Source organism: Dipodomys spectabilis, unplaced genomic scaffold, assembly GCF_019054845.1.
Source record: "Dipodomys spectabilis isolate Male_0828 unplaced genomic scaffold, ASM1905484v1 ptg000001l, whole genome shotgun sequence".
In the NCBI taxonomy this organism is placed as follows: Eukaryota; Metazoa; Chordata; class Mammalia; order Rodentia; family Heteromyidae; genus Dipodomys; species Dipodomys spectabilis.
Window position 1 is genome coordinate 2,460,691 of NW_024870678.1, and position 22,503 is coordinate 2,483,193.

Below are 22,503 nucleotides of genomic sequence, written 5' to 3' on the forward strand. Positions count from 1 at the left end.
CAATTGAACCACAGCTCCACTTCCAGCTTTTTGGTGGTTAACTGGAAATAATCTCATGGATTTTCCTGCCTGGGCTGGCTTCAAACCCAGATCCTCATATCTCAGTCTCCTAGATAGCTAAGATTACAGGCATCCAATCCTAGATAGGCATGTAATCAAGATATTAGGATGTCTTGAGTTTTAAGTTAACATACAGATAATCTCCAACAGCATTTTATAAGAATTAAAAACTCAATAATGCTTTATTACTGGATTCCTGCATTTATGACTATAATCATTAACATACAACAAACTGGTTAATAATATAAAAGCTAGTGCTGGGAATGTGGCTTAGTGGTAGAGTGCTTGGCTTGCCTAACATGCATGAAGTCCTGGGTTTGATTACTCAGGACCACATAAATAGAAAAAAATGGAAGTGGTGCTGTGGCTTAAGTGGTAGAATACTAGTCTTCAGCAAAAGAAGCTCAGGGACAGTGCCGAGTTCAAGCCCAGGACTGGCAAAAAATAAAACAAAATAAAAATAAAAACCAGAGGTTTTTTTGTTTAATTTTTTTTATTTCCTAATTCACTAATCACTTTTAAAAAGGATTATTTTCTGTATCATGCAAATGACCACATCTAAACTTATATTCAAATGTACTACCAACTATTTGGTAATAAGGTATCAGGTATGTATTTTTAAGTTATCACACTAGAATACATCTAATAGTGAATTCAGGAAGTAGGCACAAAGTTATTAAGGGGAGGAAGTGTAGGCAGGAGATTCCAATTCAATTGTGTGACAGGAAGTACTAGCTATGAATTTTTAGAAACAGGAATACCAAGTTTTATGTGGGTCCAAGACAAAAAAGGAAAATGTGCTAGCGAATAAGGGCAAGAGAAAATTCTTTTAATGAACCATCTACCAGATATTAAAAACAATTCAAAATCATTCCAAAAGCTAAAACATAACTAGCCCTTAACTTTTTGACTAGGCTTATGTGAGAATGTACTTCTTTTTTTGAGGGGGGGGGGAGGGTTCCGATTGTGGGCCTGAACTCTGGGCCTGGGCGCTGTTCCTCAGCTCTTCAGCTCAAGGCTAGCACTCTACCACTTGAGCCACAGCGCCACTTCCGGTTTTTTTTTTCTGCTTATGTGGTGCTGAGGAATCGAACCCAGGGCCTTATGCGTGCAAGGCAAGCGCTCTACCACTGAGCCACCTTCCCAGCCCTGAGAATGTACTTCTTTAGGTGTACTGATGTCTGAATTTTGCAGTTAATCTAAAAGATGACAAGCTTATGAATAAGGTTTAACACATTCCCGAGGGAGGCAAGGGTGGCTTGTAACATTAAACTATTACATTTCCTATCTTAAAGTTTGATGATTAACTTTCTTTTCCAGCAGCACTATACAAGAATATTTTTTAAAAGTGTGTGAGTTTTACAATGTTTAACTAATAAACCATATATTTAAAAATAGTTTATAGCCAAGCTCTGGTGGCTGTAATCCTAGCTAGTCAGGAGGCTGAGATCTGAGGATCCTAAAGCCTATCCTAGCGTAAGTATGTGCAACTCATCTCCAATTAACCAAGAGCTGGAAGTAAAGGTATGGCTCATGTGGTAGAGCACCTGCTTTGAATGAAAAGCTAAGGGACAGTGTTCAGGCCTTGATTTCAAGTCCTACTACAAGCGTACGTGCACGCACACAGGCACACACACATGCAGGTCAGGAGATACTTGTTGTTCAGTGATAGAACACCAGCTCAGCAACCAAGAAGCCCAAATTCAAATCTGAGTGCTACCAAAACTAAAAAGTTAAGATGTGACATTCTGTGCCTTGTGACACACACACAAAAGAACATGTCCTACTTAAATGTTAAACAGTAACTTTTTTTTCTTTTTCTTTTTGGGTCCGGTCATGGTTCCTGAACTCTGGGCCTCTCAGCTCTTCAACTCAAGGCTAATGCTCTACCGCTTGAGCCACAGCGCCACTTCCGGCTTTTTTCTTTTTTCTTATGTGGTGCTGAGGAATTGAACCCAGGACCCAATGCACGCAAGGCAAGCTCTCTACCACTGAGCCACCTTCCCAGCCCAACAGTAACTTCTTATGCAAATTTTTGTTACTCTTAATGCCAAAATCATCTTGTAATTTTTTTTTTTTTGTATGTGTGCCAGCCCCGAGGCTTGAACTCAGGGCCTGGGAACTGTCTCTGAGAGTTCTTGTTCAAAGCTAGCATCTTAACACTCGAGCCACAGCTCCACTTCTGGCTTTTTGGTGGTTAAATGGAAATAAGTGATTTTCCTTCGATCCATGACTCTAGATCTCAGCCTGTAATCTCAGGATTACAGATGTGAGCCACCAGCGCCCAGATAATGTAATTAATTTTTAAACATACATCTATACAAGGGCAAGTCTTTAATCCTGCACTACAGAATGAAAATGAGGCGCTATTTTCAATTAGCATCTTTCAAACGATCTAAATTACTTATTGCCAACAAATACTAGTTATGAAAATGTAAGTGTATGTTTCTACTTCAGCTGATTCCTTCATTCAGTTAAGTGCAAATCTCGAAATTAGAAGAGCAAGATCTCTAACTAAGTGAATAGGTTTTTCTTCAAATCGTTGTAGTTTTGAAACAGGAGCTTCGAGACGTTCCCCACACCTAGGCCGCCTTCAGCAGGATGACGGCCAAGAATGCTAAGGTCAACTATTTCTAATTCTAGGTCACACATGGCTCAACTCTCTCAAAAAAAAAATGTGTTAGGCTTCTGTGAACTATTATCAAGTTCTGCACAACCTACGATAGTTTGGTAGGTTGAGAAAGGCCTAGAACAATCGGCTTGGCCACCTCTGAGAAGTCTCCAGGAAAAGAAAATTGGGAAGGTTTCAACTCTGTGCAAACCCGTTCTCTACTCAAGTCAGTCACACCCAACTCCCTGTCCAGTGAAGGGCTGTGTTCTAGAAAGATCTACACCTTCCCAACTGAAATGTCATCCCCTGAGGAGCTGCTGGAAGGGCCCGAGGCGCTCAACACACGCCCCTCTTCTTCGAGTACCTTCCCCAATGCCAGCACGGGACTCCCTCGGCTGTCCCCAGACAAACCCTACACGGAGGGGCCTCTAGCTCAGGCCCCCCCGCAGGGGGTCCTGGCCTGGGTGGCTTTGGCCACCAGAGGGGACCCGCGCAGGGTAGGTCCGGGGGGAAGGGAGGCGGCGCGAGGGGTCCCTCCGGAGCGGGAATGGGCGTCTCACCTTGACCCTGATCTCGTAGGTGGTGAAGCGGCCCCGGCCGACCCCCACAGTCTGCGGGTTGCTCACGTCGATCTCGAGGAAGTTGCTGGGCGGCCCGTAGGCGTCATTCAGGTTCTGTGGTTTGGTGATCAGCCGCCTGGTGTCTGCCACCGTCTCCGCCATTTCGCTGAAGCCGCTACCGCCGCCGCCGCTGCCGCCGCGGGCTCTCTCCGCCCCCAGCAAGTTCCACGGACGCCGCCGCTGCCGCCCACCGCGGGGACACGGGGTTCGCGCGCAGCGGTCGAGAGGCGAACGAGCACGTAGGACGGACGTTCAGTCAGCGAGCGAAGCTCCGCCCCACACGCTCTTCGGGGCTTCCGCCTCGGTGTCCTGAGGAGAAACCGCTGACTCGCCGGAACGCCACGCCCGGGCTGGGGAGGCCCTGCGGAGGCTGGGAAGGGGCGCTGCGGGGTCCGGGTTGAGGAGAAGCGGTGTCACGGGACTTGTGGTCATGAACGGGTTCCCGCAGGACTACAGCACCCACAATACACCGCAGCGCGCCGCCGTCGGGCGACGGCCGAGGCGCAGAAGCGCCCGACGTCCGGGGGCGGGGCTTCCTGTCTCTCTGTGACTGCGTCTGAGGAGTCCCGGAAACGGCCTTCTGGCCGGAGGGGTGTGGTGGGTGGGGCCTGCAGACTTGAAGCGCAAAAGCCTGGGCTCTCCTCAGATGGAGACGTTCGGCGTCTACTATAAACCATCTCATCTCTCCACAGTCCTACGGTGAACCACTGGAAATGCCTTTAGTATAGAAAGTAGCTTTTAGTAAAAAGTCTTAAGTGATGATCTTTGGCACAGGCATAGTTTCACCAGACACACTTACATGGCGAAAGGGAAGTGGGATGTTCAAACCCTGGTTGGAGCATCAACTAGGTTCAATCGTTTCTCCTGGCACATCTATGCTCTGAGAATGAGCCTGTAAGCTACTTTGAGAACCGTATGTCTGGGTGACCTGTCTCTTTTTTCCCTCAAAGTTGTGAGCAATTTTTCTTAAGTAGTAAATGTGCCAACATGGCACTTGAAATGCAACTTAGAGGAACTGGGAGGCGAGCGACTGAGGAGGGGGAAGAAGGGGAGGCGAAGGAGAACGTGCCTATACATCTAGCTCCTTGGAGGCTGAGTCAGGATAATGTCAAATTCCAATTCAGTGTGAGCAAATCAGCTGGACGCTGCTTTAAAAAAAAAAAAAAAAAACCCGCAAGGAAGAAATGAGGAATAACTATATCCTAGATAATCTCAAAGAGTACAATTAAGTGCAAACGTTGAACTTTGAGATAGGATACATTTCTCTGAATAGTTATTTTCCTTGATGTTATGGTCTCACAATGATTTCTGCATTTTTATTATGTTTTATTAAGCCTATTTAATTATATCTGTCCCTTAAACTGAAAGTTTACAGATCAATATCAACAGCTTCCCCTCCCACCCCCCCCACCCCCCCTTGGCTTTTTTGCTCAAGCTGGCTCTCTCCCTACCACTTGAGCCACTCCTTCAGTTCTAACTTCTTTCTCTCTTTCTTTTTTTTCTTTTTTTCTTTCTTTCTTTCTTTTGTTCTTTCTTTCTTTTTCTTTCATTTTTTTGCTAGTCCTGGGACTTGAACTCAGGGCCTGGGCACTGTCCCTGACCTCAGGGACAAGCCTGAGAACAGAAGAAAAAAAAAAGTTACTTTGTAATAGAAAGGATGAGTCCTCTAATCAGGATACATTGAACTTATTTTCTTCCTGCTTCAGCTCCTCCATACTGGAGCTACACAGTACTCCATCATGCCCAGCCAAGTTTGCCAATTTAAACTAAATGTTTACATGATTCTAAAGTCAAACTGGGGCCAAGAGTTACGGTATCTGTAATCCCAGCTACTTGAAAGCCAAAGAATATCACAGCTAGATGGATGCTGGTGGTTCATGCCTGTAATTCTAGTTACTCAGCCTGAACGTCACAATTTGAAAGTCTATGAGACACTTATCTCCAACTTACCACCAAAAAATTCTGGCTTAAGAGGTAGAGCCAAAAAAAAAGAGTTAGAGCCATAGTCCTTAACAGGGACTCCAGGGGCAGCACAAAAAACAAAAAAACAAACAGCTGTCCAGCGCCAGCACAGAAAGAAAGAGACAGAGACAGAGAGAAAGGGAGAAGTTTTCCATGACAATCAGAAAAAAAATTAAAAAGATTTTATCTCAACAAGCAAGCTCTGTGGTGGTTCACACCTGAATACTAGCTACCTGAAAGACGTAGGTAAGAAGCATCTCAGTCTTAGGCCAGCCCTAGAAAAAGTATGAAGACTCATCTACAAACAAGTGACAAGAGATGGGAGTGTGGCTCAAGCTGAAGAACACTTGCCTATCAAGCATGAATTCCTGAGTTCAAATCCCACGACTATCAAAACAAAAAGAAAAGAAAGAAATGAAGGAAGAAAAGAAAGAATGAAAAAAGAAGAAAGAAAAATTAAGGATATTCATTGAAAAATCTGCTTCCAATGTTCAGCCATCTTCTAGTGGCCTTATCTTTGTATCCTTCCATAAACATTCTAGGATATACAGCATTAGCTGTAAATAGTGTAGGACACTATGATTGTGTACACCTGTAATCCCAGTATTTAGGAAGCTAAGGCAGGAGTAACATGAGTTTGAGGCCAGCCAGGGATACAGGGCAATTTCCAGGCCATACAGATTTCAAACAGGAACCCCTCTAAAAACCAATCAACCAACCAACCAGACAAAACAAAATGAATGAGTCAGGTGCTGGTTGCTGATACCTGGAATCCTATCTTCTAGGAGGCTGAGATCTGAGGATTGCAGTTTAAAGCCATCCCAGCCAAGAAAAGTCCATGAGACTCTTATCTCCAATTAAAAAGCTGTGGCTCAAGTGGTAGAGGTTAGCTTTGAAAGGAAAATGTAACCCAGGCAGAAAGTAACTCAAAAGACCACAGAGACACAAGTCAAGTACAAGAAAGATGTATTATTGGGCTGGGAAGGTAGCTCAGTGGTAGAGTGCTTGCCTTGCATACATGAGGCCCTGGGTTTGATTCCTCAGCACCACATAAGCAAAAAAAAAAAAAAAAGGCAGAAGTGGCACTGTGGCTCAAGTGGTAGAGTACCAGCCTTGAGCTGAAGAGCTGAGGGACAACGCCCAGGCCCAGAGTTCAGGCTCCATGACTGGACCCGCCCCCCCCCCAAAAAAAAAGATGTATTGTGAGCAGAGCTAACAAGGCCAAGTTCTCATGAGGAAAGTGAGAAAATGGCACCATCTGGCTCCTTGGAGCCCCCTTTTATTTTTATTTTTTAAAATTTTTCCAGAGTTCAAGCCCCACGACTGACAAAAAAAATTTTTTTTCTGCCTTCGTTACATTTTCCTTTTAAGCTTTGAGCAAAAAAAGATCAAGAACTGTGCTCAGGCCCTGAGTTCAAGCCCCAGGATAGGTGCAAAAACAAAAAGCAAAAAAAAATAGAAATGGAACCGCAGGATGTGTACACTTTTGCAATATCACTTTATGATTTATCTATAGAGATATATAGATATACTGTACATCTGTACAGTAATAAAAACATTCAGTCATAAAATGTGCAATAGGGGGCTGGGAAGGTGGCTCAGTGGTAGAGTGCTTGCCTTGCACGCTCGAGGCCCTGGGTTCGATTCCTCAGCACCACATAAGCAAAAGAAAAAGAAAAAAGCCGGAAGTGGCGCTGTGGCTCAAGTGGTAGAGCGCTAGCCTTGAGCTGAAGAGCTGAGGGATAGCGCCCAGGCCCAGAGTTCAGGCCCCACGACCGGACCCAAAAAAAAAAAAAAAGAAGAAAATGTGCAATAGGGCTATGAATGTGGCTTATTAGTAGAGTGCTTGCCTAGAATACAAGAAGCCCTGGGATTGATCCCTACATAAACAGAAAAACCTGGAAGTGGCACTGTGCCTCAAGTGGTAGAGGGCTAGTCTTGAGCAAAAGAAGCTCAGGGAGAGTGCCCAGGCCCTGAGTTCAAGCCCCAGGACTGGAAAAAATCATTCATTCATTAATAAAATACACCATAGTTCATTTGTTCCCTGACAAATATATGTTGTGATTTCAGTCTTTTACTATTACAACACTACAGTGAATAACCTTGAATATGCCAGTCATTACACACACATATTAATAGGATAAATTGTGTGTGTGGTCCTGGGACTTGAATCAGAGCCTGGGTGCTATTCCTGAGCTGCTTTTCTGAACGTTACAGCTCTACTACTTGAGCCACAGCCCCACTTCCAATATTTTTTGGTGGTTAATTGGAAATAAGAGCCTGTCCAGGCTAGCTTTGAACCATGATGCTCAAACCTCAGCCTCCTGAGTAGCTAGGATTACGGGCATGAGATACCAATACCTACTTAGGATAAATTCTTATAAATTGAATTACTGGGTCTGACAATGTGTTTATGATTTTGTGAAACACTGCAAAATTTTGTCTGTGCAGGTTTTAATGATTTACGCTGTACAGCAATGTATACAGGAACCAGTGTGTCTACAGCTTTAACACACTTCATTAGAAAATTTGGAATCTTTACTAATACGATAATGTCCAGTTTGAATTTTCCTTATTTTCAGTGCAACTCTACATCATTTTATGTGTTTGTATATAATTCATATTTCTTCTTTCTGTGCCAATTTTTTCAAATCATTTTATCCTTTTAAATTATTTATTTTGCTTAACAAGGAAAGTTTACTAAATATAAAAGGTAAGTCTTGGCTGGGAATGTGGCTTAGTGGTAGAGTGCCTGCCTAGCATGCATGAAGCCCTGGGTCGCACATACACAGAAAAAGCCAGAAGTGGTGCTGTGGCTCAAGTGATAAGAGTACTAACCTTGAGCAAAAGAAGCTCAGAGACAGTGCCTAGGCTCTGAGTGCAAGGTCCAGGTCTGGAAAAAAATAAAAAATAAAAAGGTAAGTCTTATATAAATGGCAATTCCCTCCATTTAAGTTTAACTTTGCTGGGCTGGGAAGGTGGCTCAGTGGTAGAGCGCTTGCCTTGCATGCCTGAGGCCCTGGGTTTGATTCCTCAGCACCACATAAGCAAAAAGACAAAAGCCAGAAATGGCGCTGTGGCTCAAGTGGTAGAGTGCTAGCCTTGAGCTGAAGAGCTGAGGGACAGCACCCAGGCCCAGAGTTCAGGCCCCACGATTGGACCAACAAAAAAAAAAAAAAAAGTTTAACTTTGCTAATGATTATTTTTATCACTTAGTTTGTAATTTGTGAGTTTGAATTTATTTTTATAGCTTCTGAATTATTAAAATGGTAAGACTTTTATTCAAGAAAATTACAATAGAGGTCATATATTTTGCGATCAGAGAGAATGGGTCCAAACTCAATACACAAAAAGGAATTTATATCTAAGGAACAAAGGAAAAAGGGGCAGTGATGAAAATTACTAAGAAAAGACTTAAGATTCTTTCTAAAGGCAACCCAAAGAGTGAGACAGCATAGGTGAAGAAACTGATCAGCTATAAAGGACAAGGAATTTCCAAAATAAGAAGATTCTTGCTGACTGACTTCAACAAAAATGGACATGGAAAACCAAGATAAAGACTCATAGAGAGATTAGTCCTTTTCTTAATGATGCCAAGCAAATATTATCCAAACCATCTCTTATTTTCAGTGTGCATACAGGTTTACCACAAAGATGGTGATTATTGTACCTAAAACTAAAAGAAGTTGCTGTAAAAAGTGTGGCTAGCCGGGCGCTGGTGGCTCACGCCTGTAATCCTAGCTACTCAGGAGGCTGAGATCTGAGGATCGTGGTTCAAAGCCAGCCCCGGCAGGAGAGACTGTGAGACTCTTATCTCTAATAAACCACCAGAAAACCGGAAGTGGCGCTGTAGCTCAAGTGGTAGAGCCCTCGCCTTGAGCTGAAGAGCTGAGGGACAGCGCCCAGGCCCAGTGTTCAACCCCCATGACCGACAAAAAAAAAAAAAAAAAGTGTGGCTAGTCTCAGCCTAACAAAGTGACTCAGTATATGAAAGGATGGATTTCTTGTATGCCCAAGGAAGAGGTGCTATGATTGAAAGCAGAGTTGGTTTGGTGGACAGGCAAGGCCAACATTCTGAAGAAGAAGGGGGGAAAAAAGGCTAAAACCACATAGATTAGGCTGGGCTGAGGTTTGACTATGTTAAGTCAACTCTAGATTCAATAAAAATACTGACCTAGGAAAGGGTCAAGTGATCCAACTCTAAACTTTGATGGTTTTATTGGTCTTAATTTTGAGGGGGGAGGAGATATTGAAACTATAAATTACCTGTTGGAAAATAAATTAGTGACAGTCAATACCTCCTACACATACAACAGAAAAAGACAAGTAGGAAAGAAAGTTCTGGAATGTGAAGTGATCTGCTGCAAGGTCTGTGATTCTATGGAGCCTCAGGTTGATTTGGCTAATGTGGTTGACTGCTCCAGGTGCTGTCCTCCATAATCTGGGTTTTAAAAAGGAAGGGGACGTCTGTCTGAGAGAAGGACCACTCTTTATTCAAGGAGTATATAAGAAGCTTTGGTCTACTTTAGAACCTCCAGTCCAGCTCTCAAGGACCAGAAGTATGATTCAGCTAGTAGAGTGCTTGCTTAGTAAGGGCAAGATCCTGAATTCAGTCCTTGGGACCAGGGGAAAAAAAAGCCTAACTAAAGTTTGTTCAAGGAGATAGTCTTTGTCAATAATGTCAAGGCTGTAAAAACAATACTTGGAATTCCATAGTATTTACTTTGAAGTACCCAGACCTTCATCATCTCCCAGATCACTAAGGCATTTCCTCTGAAGCTCCCTTCCCTGAAGGAAAGCTTTAAGAAGGAAAGATCAACCACCAAAGAAAGAATAAGGATTTCTGTTCTTTCCAAGGCAGCTCCCAGAAATTACCTTAGAGATTTTATAACAACCTTTGTGGGGGAGGGAGCAGTGCCTACCAGCATTCTGAGTTCTTGAAAGGCCAAGGTCTTCTTGGACCTTGTTTCCAAAAAAAAAAAAAAAGGGGATTTGATTTAATGAGGTGTGATGGAATGAAGGTCCCATGCCAGGACCAGTGGCATGTCATCTCTTTAGCTGAATAAATGTGTTTTCCTTAGAACCCTTGGACCTGCTTGGTGCCGGTGGGTCAGCCTGTAATCCTAGCTATTCAGGAGATTTAAGAATCTTAAGTCTGGGACTGGGAAGGTAGCTCAGCAGTAGAGTGCTTGTCTTGCATGCATGAGGCCCTGGGCTCGGTTCCTTAGCACCACATAAGCAGAAAAAGCCGGAAGTGGCACTGTGGCTCAAGTGGTAGAGTGCTAGCCTTGAGCTGAAGAGCTGAGGGACAGTGCCCAGGTCCAGAGTTCGGGCCCTACAACTGACCAAAAAAAAAAAAAATAATAATAAAAGAAAAGAAAGAAGAATTTTTCTTTTTTTAGGGTCCGGTTGTGGGGCCTGAACTCTGGGCCTGGGCACTGTCCCTCAGTTCTTCAGCTCAAGGCTAGTGCTCTACCACTTGAGCCACAGTGCCACTTCCGGCTTTTTTCTTTTTGCTTATGTGGTGCTGAGGAATCAAACTCAGGGCCTCAGGCATGCAAGGCAAGCCCTCTACCACTGAGCCACCTTCCCAGCCCAGAAAAAGAATCTTAAGTCTGTCTTTAGTAATTTCCATCACTGCCCTCTTTTCCCTTTTTCCTTAGGGAGCTGAGATCTGGGGATCACAGTTCAAAGCCAGCTCAGGCAGGAAAATATGTGAGATTCTTACCTTCAATTAACCACCAGAAAACCAGAGGTAGTGCTGTGGTTCAAAATGATAGAGTGCTAGCCTTGAGCAAAAAGAGCTCAGGGACAGCACCTCGGCCTTGAGTTCAAGCTCTATGACTGACGAGAAGAAATAACTCTTGGACACTTTTGGTCATCCAGGAATAAATGTGTATTAAGCAAACTGTGCCAAAATGTATGCATGTAAATATATAATACTCTTCTATCTGGGAGTAGAGTGGGCAGCACAAAGGGGAGGAATTGTAGACCTAACAGTTTTTGCTTCTAGGCTCTTTTGGTCTGGTCACAGGGATATAAAAACAAATAAGCTATGTATATCAATAGAATGTGATAAGAGCTACATATCATGGTCTTGGAGAAAAAATAGTAGGGGAAGGATTTCAGAAATAAGCAATAGCTGAGCACCGGTGGCTCATACCTGTAATCCTAACTTACTCCAGAGGCAAAGATCTGAGGATGTAATACATGGACTCAGGACCCCCAAAAGACCACCAGAGACCACGACCAAGGCAAACAGCAAAAGAGTCGTTTATTTGCAAGCTCAAGCTTGGTCCTCCATGTACTTGGTAACTGGTGACGCGAAGAGGCCCAGAAGCTAAAATCAGCATGACTTTTATACTATTGAACAAACAAGTTTAGAGGATTTCCACACAAGCACTAACACAATTGGTAGATTTTTTACAGAGATTATACTATTGATCCATGTTTGACAGTTTGATAGTTGCAAACCTTTTCTGAACACCTGGGCAATTGTTCTGTTTCTTAAGGGTGGGTAGGGTTGATGGCAACCTGAGGTTTTTCCCAGAATTTTTTTTTTTCTTTTTTTCTCTTGGAGTTATGCTAGGCTAGGGCAGCCTAGCACAAGATGGTGGGACCAGTCTCAAAATGGAGTTACTTTGGCTCTTCAAGGATAACAGTTTGAAGCCAGCCGAGGCAGGAAAGTACAAGAGACTCTTATCTCCAGTAAACTACCAAAGAGCAGGAAGTGGAAAAGTGACTCATGTGGTACAGTGTTAGCCTTGGGTGAAAGATACTCAGGGATGGTGCCAAGGCCCTAAATTCAAGCCCAAGGAAAGAAGGAAGGGAGGGAGGGAAGGATGGAAGGAGGGTGGGAAGGAAGGAAGGAAAGGAAGAGAGAAAGAACGAATGAACAGGAGGGAGGGAGGGAGGGAGGGAAAAAAAGAAGAAGGAAAGACTAAAGGAAGGAAGGAAGGAAGGAAGGAAAGAAGGAAAAAGAAAAGAAAGAAAGAAGCACTAATGGGATGAAAAGTTGGTGTGGTATTTTGTGGTGTTGGAGTTGGAGGCTGAGTCATCTTGTGCAAGTTAAGCACTCATTCCACTTACAGAGCCACACCTCCAGCCCTGTAGTTATTGGTAGAGGGACAAAATTACTTCTAATTTTGGGTGTGCCTGAATGAACAAGGTCCATACCAAAGATAGAGATAAACAAGGGAGGTGCAGAGAAAAGGAAGGGCATGACCCATCTAGAGAATGATACACTGTTCTAGATATCTAGAACTGGAATGAAAAGAAAATATGACAAAGATTAAGGCCCAAGAAACAAAACCATGTTTGATGTATTTATGGTTTTAGACATCACCTAAGTTACTCTAAATGAAAATATTGAATGGGAATTACTTTTTAGTTTAGTGCCAAAGGCTGTCAACCAGCTCTTTAACACACAGACCTTTGGGCAGTATTTCAGAATCAAACTATAGCTGAATGTTGTAGTGAAAGTATGTTAAATGAAAATTAAAGGATTAAAAAAAAAACTAAATTCACGTCCTACTCCCTACAGACTAGGCTAAAAATAAAAATGGAATCACTCTTACAAATTTTTATTTCAGCAAAGTAAAATTAGAACATTTATCTAATCTATCTATCTAACCAAGAGAAAGGCTAGTGTTCAGTCTGCCCAGGAGAACAGCCCCTCCCCTCTTCCTCTACACCTGACAGAAATCAGTAATCACCTATCACCTGACCGGGAATCAGCGGAGGACTCCAGGCTCTGAGGTCACTTCCTCATCCCCTGAGGTCATTTCCTGAACCACCCTAGTCCCATCTCCCTCTGACAGTGAGAGGTTCCCTAGGCATCACTTCTGCTTCTGCTCTGGACCCACCTCCTGCCTTTCCCTATGTAATCTGGCTCAATACAAGCCCTTGCCACCCCCTTCTTTTTCTCTTCTTCCTTCCCTTCTATCTTCACAAGTCTCCATCTCTTGCCAGCCCATAGTTTGCTCTTACCCTCCCCCACAACCAATAAACTTTTTCTGCCTGAACCATGTTTCCTTTCTGGTGAACCTTACATTTAGGTATGTAATCTCAGGTAGTACAGGGTTGGAAGGCTAAATAAGGAAAATTTCAGGTTCAAGACTAGACTGGGTTATATAGATTGTCTCAGAAAAGACAAGTAAAAAAATAAAAGAGAAACAAAGGGAGGAAAGGGAAGAAGAGGAGAAAAGAGAAAGAGAAGGGGAGGGGGGAGGAAGGAGGAAAGGGGAATAAGAGAGGGAGAGGGAAGGGAAAGGGAAGAGAAGGAGAGCTAGAAGAAATGTTATTACAGCCAAATGTCCCAAACATGACAGTTTTGATTGATAATGAGGTTCTCCTTGCCTATGTATTCCAAGTAATCTTCAGTTATTTTTCTATTTTTTCTGTCTCCCTCTCTCAACGTTAAAAGAAAAGGAACTGTGAATGAGCAATGTACATTTTGTACTGGAGTTTAAACTCAGAGGCTCAGACTTGCTCAGCTTGCTTGCTTAGTTGGCTCTCTACCACTTGAGTTATACCTCTAGTCCTGCCTGTTACTAGTTATTTTGTAGATGGAGAATAGTGAACTTTTCTGTTCAGCAAGCCTTGAACAGCATCCTAAGGATCTTACCCTCACTAGCTAGGATTACCTGGAATTGTTTTTTGTTTTTGTTTTCAGTACTTTTCTGTCAATAAAACCAACCTCTTTTTAGCTTACTAGAACATTAATTCTTCTTTATAGAATAATTGCTGTCAGAATGTAGAATAAAAAAGAAATCTAGTTAAGATCTTTAACTTGTGATAATATTGTCCTTACTAGGCCTTAGCTCAAGGAACATATTGATTCTTAGTTGTATTTGCAGAGGAAGTTCTTTTAACTTTTCATCTGGGAACATATCCTTGTACAAGGATATGTAACCTATAGATTGAGTTTGGTAGAAAACATGACCAGTATTATTGCATGAAGTTGTGGTCCATTAATCTGTCCAATGCTGCAAAATCTAAGCTTATCTCAAAACAGTATGCATATATGATTATAACACTGGTCACTCATCATCCCTCACACCATGTGCTCTCCTTGGCAGCCATTTGTTATTTCTTTCAGGGGAACAGAATTGGACAATGTCTTACTATGCAACCTACTATGCCAGCCTAGAATTTAAGTTGCACAGTTTGGCCTCAAACTTGAGATACTCCAGCTTTAATTTCCCTACTACTCAAATTTCAGGCATATGCCATCATCACTGGCTACCATTTGCTATTCTATTTGTTATTGTACTAACTAAATCAAACTTGTCTAAAACTAGTCTTAAGTGATTCCCAATAGTTCCATCTTTTCTACTACAAGTACTATTAATTTTCATATTACTTGAGCCTATGACTTTGAGAACTTTTTGGTCTTTGTTTTGTTTTGTTCTCCTGTATCATCTACCCTTTACTGAACTGCCACATCTTAGCTTGAATAATGCTGAATGACAGAGAACTCCATATTACCTCACTGTCTCTAATGATTTCCAGTTTATTATGCACAATGCTAGCATGATTTGGATGTTACTGTTGCTTTTTTTGTATCATAAGTATCTTTTGGCTAGACATTTATTTATTTACTTATTCTTTGGTCTGGGTGCTGTCCCTGAGCTCTTCAGCTCAAGGGGAGAGCTCTACCACTTGAGCCACAATTCCAGTTTTCTGGTGGTTAATTGGGATAAGAGTCTCAAGGACTTTCCTGCATGGGCTGACTTTGAACCTTGATCCTCAGATCTCAGCCTCCTGAGTAGCTAGGATTACAGGCGTGAGCCACCAGAGCCCAGCTAGAAATTTATATTTTATATGCCTGTCTGAGATGAAGACAATATTATAAGCAAATCAATTCTATTTAATCTGGGTTTGGTAGCAGAGATAAGCAAAATCCTGTAACTGTAGATGAGTTATTTCTCTTGTTATGTGTCCATTCTTCACATGTAAAATGGGAACACTAAGAGTACCTACTTATAGGGTGGTTGTAAGTATTGAAAAAAATTATTATTTGGAAGGCATTTGGAACAGTGCTAGATACACAATGAGCTCTGAGATATCCAGTTTCTATGTGGAAATTTCTAGCTTACCTAGAAATAATATGGTTGGAAAGTCATAAGGCCTTGAATGCTAGGCCTGAGAACAAATGATTTTGGTGATATTGGGTTAGGTTCCTGAGCTGAGGATAGCAACGGAATGTTGTAACCAAATGAATCTACTAGTGGAATGCCTAGTAATACTCTTGACCAGAAACCTTAGTTTAAATCTGGTAGGATGTTTGAACACCTACATTTATTTACTGTTCTTTTAGATTCAAACTAGTTCTCATAGACATTTCTTTTGAATGCAATATCAGCTAATTAGGTTTCAAATAAAACAGTTACCATAAGAGATTTATATTACTATAGCTTGAGTTTAAGAAAGCCAACAATTTCAAAATATGGTTAGTTTCAAAGTAAATTTTTGAAAAACTAACTTGAATACTGCATTCCGGATAACAAGGTTAAATAAAGGTTCTAATAAGACAAACAGTGACAATTTAAATAAATCAGATGTTTTTGTAGAAGATTACTCTGTGATTTTCTCCAATTATTCATGACATTTCACCCATTCATATTGTGATCTGCTTTAATAGTGGAAGAAAAAAAAGTCTTGTCTCCTTGTTTATTCTTTGTTCTCAAGGAGATAAGCTGTTTATAAAGATACGTTATTTGTTATTTAAATCACTTTTACTGAAGTTGTTTATTTCCTTGTTTCAGTTTCTAAAAATATTGCAACAATTGTAATGCTTCTTAGAGATGTCTATTCAATCCAGAGTGATTTGTACTGAAATTCTTTGCTAAATGGGCACAGGTGCTAATGTGTATGATATACTAGAGTGAGTCAAAACTAATAAATGCTTTAAAAAATAATAAGAATGTACTTGTGTCAACTTTTAAAATCTGTAATTAAAAACATTTTAGATCTAAAGTCTTAGATATTTATAAAGGTCTACATCTAGACATGCCATTTCATTAATATTTAATAATAGTTATAGTAATAATGATCATAATAAATTAGGCATAACACTAAAACTGCAAGCAGAAATTGCATAATTGAAATCCAGTAATCTATTTCTTATAAAATGCCCTTTAATCATTTTGCAGACTTTCAAGATCATAATTATTACATAAAAGTAATTACATTAAAAGATAATTTGCATGGCAGTAAAGTATCAAATTAAAGCTGAAAAACTGTACATGTAAACAGAACTATATATTTAAAAAATGTTGGAGATCAAAGGTGAAATTATATCCAGTTTCAAGTTTTCTATGCATATAATTACCTCTAAAATAAATTTTGGTGATCTGATACTAAAAAAGTACACAATAGTATAGCATACAGCAACATTACATCTTTTGCATATCCATCTATAAAGTTAAACTATGGCTTCTCCTAGGTAATCAACAGGATTGATGTGTTAAATAAAGTCTAGTGGATTTGACATTGTAAAGGGACAGTTGATTATTTTCCAGAACTAAAGATTCCAAATGAAGCTGGGTTGATTTGATATAATAATTTATAGTATGTATTCCTGCTGAGTAAGCCCTGGATACTGCAAACTCGGATCTGTGGTCGCATGTCTCTCCCTTTGAAGTTGATGAGAATTGCTTGGGCTAAGTGAGATACATGCTGGGAAAATTGGGCTCTTGTGATTGGTGTGGATAGACAATAGAGGTCTCCTGACACTTGCTTCCTTCATCTGGTCCCTTAGTTTTTTCCAGTCCTGGTTCTGACAGAAAAAGCTAAGCTTTGGAATGAACATTCCTTAAATTAGGTAGGATGTAATAACTAAAAAAGCATTCAGGTTTGATCATCCAAAAAAACCTTACTTGAGAACTTCATTATCAGTGAAGTAGGATAAATAAAACTTACTTTGATTCAAATCTTATCAAAATGATCTCTCCAAGATGCCTACTTGAAAAACAAAACAATAACAAGATGGTTCCTTTGAAGTCTAGGCCAAGTCCCTGCCATTCTGAGTTAGTCATCTGGAGCAAGTACTATAAACAAATGAGTCCACATAGTTTCATGAGACAGGACAACTCTAGGTCCCTGGAATAGGTGGGCATAGAAAAGGAAAAAAAGAATTTGTTTTCTGTTTTCATTAGATTACCCCAGCACGGAATATTAAATACAAATAACTACTCCATGATAGACTCTCTTTAGACTTTGATTTACATGACCTAAAATTACATTTCTGGTAAATGCAAATCTTCATGGTTAGGATATAGACTCTCCCTAAACTCATTGTCTCAATGCTTGGAAATGTACCAAAATGATTAAGCACTGCTAAATAATAGGATACTGTTAGTCTCCAAGATCAGAAAATATAAAGACCTAAGACAAGAACTACCATTTTAGGTCTTTACTCCCTACTCCTTTGTGTAAAATAGATGTTTCCCTTTCATACTTATCTCCACTGTATGCTGTTTTTCTAAAGTCCTTGATAAACTTCAAAATAATTAGTAGTTTTTACAATTTTCATTAAAATGATTACAATAAAAATCAAAAAAATTATGAGAACACATGCATGAGAAGGAAAGGGAATGGAGATCAGTCAGTGGATGTAATAATATGTACAAAGGTTCATAAAAACAAATAGATACTTTGTAAATATCTCAAGACATATTTTAGTCTAAATCATTTGGTTGAAAGAAGATAAGATAGATAGGAGACAGAGCTTGATTTTCTAAAAGTCTTATAAAGAAATTATAAACTGGGCTCCTGTAATCCTAGCCACTCAGAAAGCTGAGATCAGAGGATCACAGTTCAAAGCCAGCGTTGGCAGGAAAATCTGTAAGACACTTATCTCTAATAATCTACCCTTTTAAAAAAGTTGGAAGTTGCGGGGCTGGGAAGGTGGTTCAGTGGTAGAGTGCTTGTCCTTGCATGCCTGAGGCCCTGGGTTCAATTCCTCAGCACCACATAAGCAGAAAAAGCTGGAAGTGGCGCTGTGACTCAAGTGGTAGAGCGCTAGCCTTGAGCTGAAGAGCTGAGGGACAGTGCCCAGGCCCAGAGTTCAGGCCCACGACCGACAAAACAAAAACAAAAAATATCTCAAAAAAAAAAAAGTTGGAAGTTGGGCTGAGAATATGGCTTAGTTGTAGAGTGCTTATCAAGCATGCATTAAGTTCTGGGTTCCATTCCTCCATACTGCATAAACAGAAAAAGCCAGAAATGGTGCTGTAGCTCAAGTGGTAGAGTGCTAGCCTTGAGCAAAGAAGCTCAGAGACAGTGCCCAGGCCTGAGTTCAAGCCCCAGGATTGGCAAATAAGTAAATGAATAAAATAAAAAATTATACTGTATTTTGTAATCAATAGGGAAAATATCTCAAATTTAGAAATTGTAAAGGGAAGTGGTCACGTAGGTCACATCTCTGGAAAGATATATCTAATAGGGTGGCATGAAGAGGAAAGACAGAAGTACAGTTAGGTGATAATCAAATCTAGATGGTAGTGGCTGGATTCAAAGCATTTTAAGATAATACAGGATGACACTGTCCAAAAAAGAAATATACTCTTCACCTGTAACCCCTCTGTACATCACATTTATAATAATAAAAATGTTTTGTTTCAAAAAAAACAATACAGTCAATCATATTTGGTGAAGGGCTGGATGTGAAGAATGAGGAAGAGAACTTAGCTGAAAATGGCTCCCAGATTACAAATTTGAATGTAGAATTGTTTTGGGATTGCTGCTCTTTTAAAAAGAATGGGCCAGGTACAGTGGTTTATGCCTGTAATCTAAGTTACTTAAGAGGTACAGATTGGGAAGATTGTGATTCCAAATTTTCCTGGGCAAAAACTTCAACCAATAAAAGCTTAGCTGAGCTCTGATCCAAGCAACTCCAGAGGCTGAGATCTGAGGATCACAGGTCAAAGCCAGCCAGCGAAGGAAAGTCTATTAACCACCAAAAAACTGGAAGCAGGGCTGGGGCTCAAGTGGTATTGCACTAGCCTTGAGTAAAAAAGCTCAAGGACAATGGCAGTTGGCTGTAGCTCATGCTTGTAATCCTAGGTACTCAGGAGGCTGAGATCTGAGGATCTGCAGTTCAGAGCAGAGCAGGTAGGAAAGTCCATGAGACTCTTCTTCTTTTTTTTTTTTTTTTTTTGGCTAGTCCTGGGGCTTGAACTCAGGGCCTGCCCTGCACTTCTTTTGCACAAGGCTAGCACTCTACCACTTGAGCCACAGCACCACTTCCAGCCTTTTCTGTTTATGCAGTACTGAGGAATCGAACCCAGGGAGGGCTTCATGCATGCTAGGGAAGCACTCTACCACTAAAACACATCCCCAGCCCCCCATGATGTTGTAAGGTAAATCATCCCAGAAGCCACATTTTAAAAAATAGACTATTGGAGTCTTTATTATGCAGTTAACAGGCTGCAGGCCACCAGTTGTTACAAAGGCCTGCAGCAAGCAAATACACATAACACAGCTAGGAAACATGCTAAAGAGAAAAGAAATAACAAAAACAATACCAACAAGCCAATTCAGCTCCAATGGAGAGCTGAATTGGGAGACCATGATCACTGGAGAGGAGACAGGACACAGGATGTGATCACAGAGACACGTGGCATGGAGTCCTGCCAGCTAGGCTGGTCTGGGCCTAAATAGATCTGCACAGGGTGCAGATCCTCAGGAAATTCCTAGTCCCAGGCACTACTAGACTGAAAGATTCAGTAACCTATCATCCAAGTGCTTGTCCCTGCCTACAGGGATCTGGGCATGCCCATTGCCTGGGAGGCAGGTGATTGGGGGGGGGGGGGGGAAGTTCCTTCCCCCAGCATGAAGACAAGATGCCAGACCCTACCATCCACCATGTGGCCAAGATGTCACCAGCCAGACCTGGCCTCCTTACTTCAGTGAGAGTTGTTCTTCTTTCTTTCTTTTGGCTGTTGTGTGCTTGAACTTTGGATTTGGGTGCAGTCCCTGAGCTCTTCAGCTCAAGGCTAATTGATTAGAGATAAGAGTCTCATGGACTTTCCTGCCTTGGCTGGCTTTGAAACGTGATTCTCAGATCTCAGCCTCCTGAGTACTAGGATTACAGGCATGAGTCACTGACTCCCAGCTCCAGGAGACTCTTAACTCCCAATTAATCACAGAACAAGCCAGAAGTGGTACTATAGCTCAATTTGTAGAGTGCTAGCCTTGAGCCCAGGTCCAGAGTTCAAGGCCCAGGATTGACAAAAAAAAAAAGAAGAAGAGGAGGAGGAGGAGGAGGAGGAGGAAGGAAAGAGCTCAAGGACAGTGTGCAGATCCTGAATTCAAGTCTCAGGATACTCCCCACAAAAATATGTATGTGTATGTTTAAACATGCATTTTTCAGGTAGTAAAGAATTCTCTAAGCCGGGCGCTGGTGGCTCACGCCTGTAATCCTAGCTACTCAGGAGGCTGAGATCTGAGGATCACGGTTCAAAGCCAGACCGGGCAGGAGAGACCATGAGACTCCTATCTCCAATAAACCACCAGAAAACCGGAAGTGGCGCTGTAGCTCAAGTGGTAGAGCACTCGCTTTGAGCTGAAGAGCTGAGGGACAGCACCCAGGCCCAGAGTTCAAGCCCCACGACCGACAAAAAAAAAAAAAAAAGAATTCTCCAAATTATTTTTTTGTGCATTATACTTTTCTTTTGCCATTTCTTTGGAATCCTTTTTCTAGTGAGAACTTTAAGCTCTCAGAGTCAGCTTCCCAATGATTAAGTCCCCACCCTGTATCCACCTGTTTACAAAAATGTTACTATTTCTCCAAACTGTTTTCCTGCGTGACATACTTATTCCTGCTGTAGTTGCAACTGTCTCTTTTCTCAAATGTGACTCTCCCCCCTTTATAATACCTCTTCCTGGAACTGACTCTACCCCCAAATTCTCACAGTCTATGTATGTGATTGCCTTTGTGATCCATGTGACTGCCCCCTAAATCTTTAAGTTCAGCCTACACGTGTCCATGGCTGCTGCCACCATTCTTGTTTGGAGTAGCCCCGCAGGTCTGCACCCCTATCAAGCTTTGGGCTCGTATTGGTTGCTCTCCCTTGCCTCTCACTTCTTACAAGAACCATGTTTATGATTTCCTGGAATTCTTCCCTTGAGTCTCTACCTTCACACAACTAAAACTTGGTTTTCTCCACTGGTACTGCCATCCCTGCATGCTTGGAAAGTCTTAATTTCTTGGTAAAAGAAAAGCTAGGGAGCTGGAAATGTGGCTCAGTGTTAGAGTGATTGCCTAGCATGCATTAAGCCCTGGGTTCCTCAGTATCACATACATAGAAAAAGCCGGAAGTGGCACTGTGGTTCAAGGGATAGAGTACTAGCCTTGAACAAAAGAAGCTCAGGGTTAGCACCCAGGCCCTGAGTTCACAAGGCCCAGGACTGGCAAAAAAAAAAAAAAAAAAAGCAAGCCAAATGGTGCTTTTATTGATTCTGTAATTTGTCTTATCTTTTGTTGCAGTCTTTATTCAGCCTACTGGCTTGCCAACTTCCTGTATTGACAGCCTTTTCTGGACAGCGATTTGTATTCTCATAGAGTCTCAAATTATTCACTGTGTAGTCGGGTGCCGGTGGCTCACGTCTGTAATCCTAGCTACTCAGTAGGCTGAGATCTGAGGATAGTGGTTCAAAGCCAGCCTGGGCAGGAAATCCGTGAGACATCTCCAATTAACCACCAGAAAGCTGAAGTGGAACTGTGGCTCAAGTGGTAGAGCGCTCACCTTGAGCTGAAGAGTTGAGGGACAGCGCCCAGGCCGAGTTCAAGCCCCACGATCGGACCCCCCCCCCAAAAAAAAATTCGCCGTTTAATCGAATTTGGGATGATCACTTTGTGGCTTAGAAGTTCTCCTTTGGGGGCTGGAAGGTGGCTCCGTGGTAGAGCGCTTGCCTTGCATGCATGAGGCCCTGGGTTCAATTCCTCAGCATCACATAAGCAGAAAGAAAGAAAAAAAGCTGGAAGTGGCACTGTGGCTTAAGTGGTAGAGTGCTAGCCTTGAGCTGAAGAGCTGAGTGACAGCGCCCAGGCCAGCGTTCAGGCCCCATGACCAGACCAAAAAAAAAAAAAGAAGTTATCCTTTGTATACACTATATCCCATTATATACCACGACTACTTCCACTCTCCCTTTTTGGGACACTGGCTTTCCCATCCCACTTACAAATCCTTTCAAAACATTTTAGCTTAAACACACACATACAAAATTTAGTTTGTGTCATAT

The 22,503-nt window shown here is 41.8% G+C and overlaps 1 protein-coding gene across 1 annotated transcript in view; it reads right to left on the bottom strand.

The window, feature by feature from the left end:
- The window catches only part of Snx3 (sorting nexin 3), a 43,344-nt gene extending 39,673 nt beyond the window's left edge, over positions 1-3,671 (bottom strand). The window contains exon 1 of the mRNA XM_042701110.1: positions 3,232-3,671. Coding sequence (XP_042557044.1) covers positions 3,232-3,393 — 162 coding nt within the window. The 5' untranslated portion in view covers positions 3,394-3,671. The remainder of the gene's footprint in view (positions 1-3,231) is intronic.
- Positions 3,672-22,503: the final 18,832 nt, after the last annotated feature.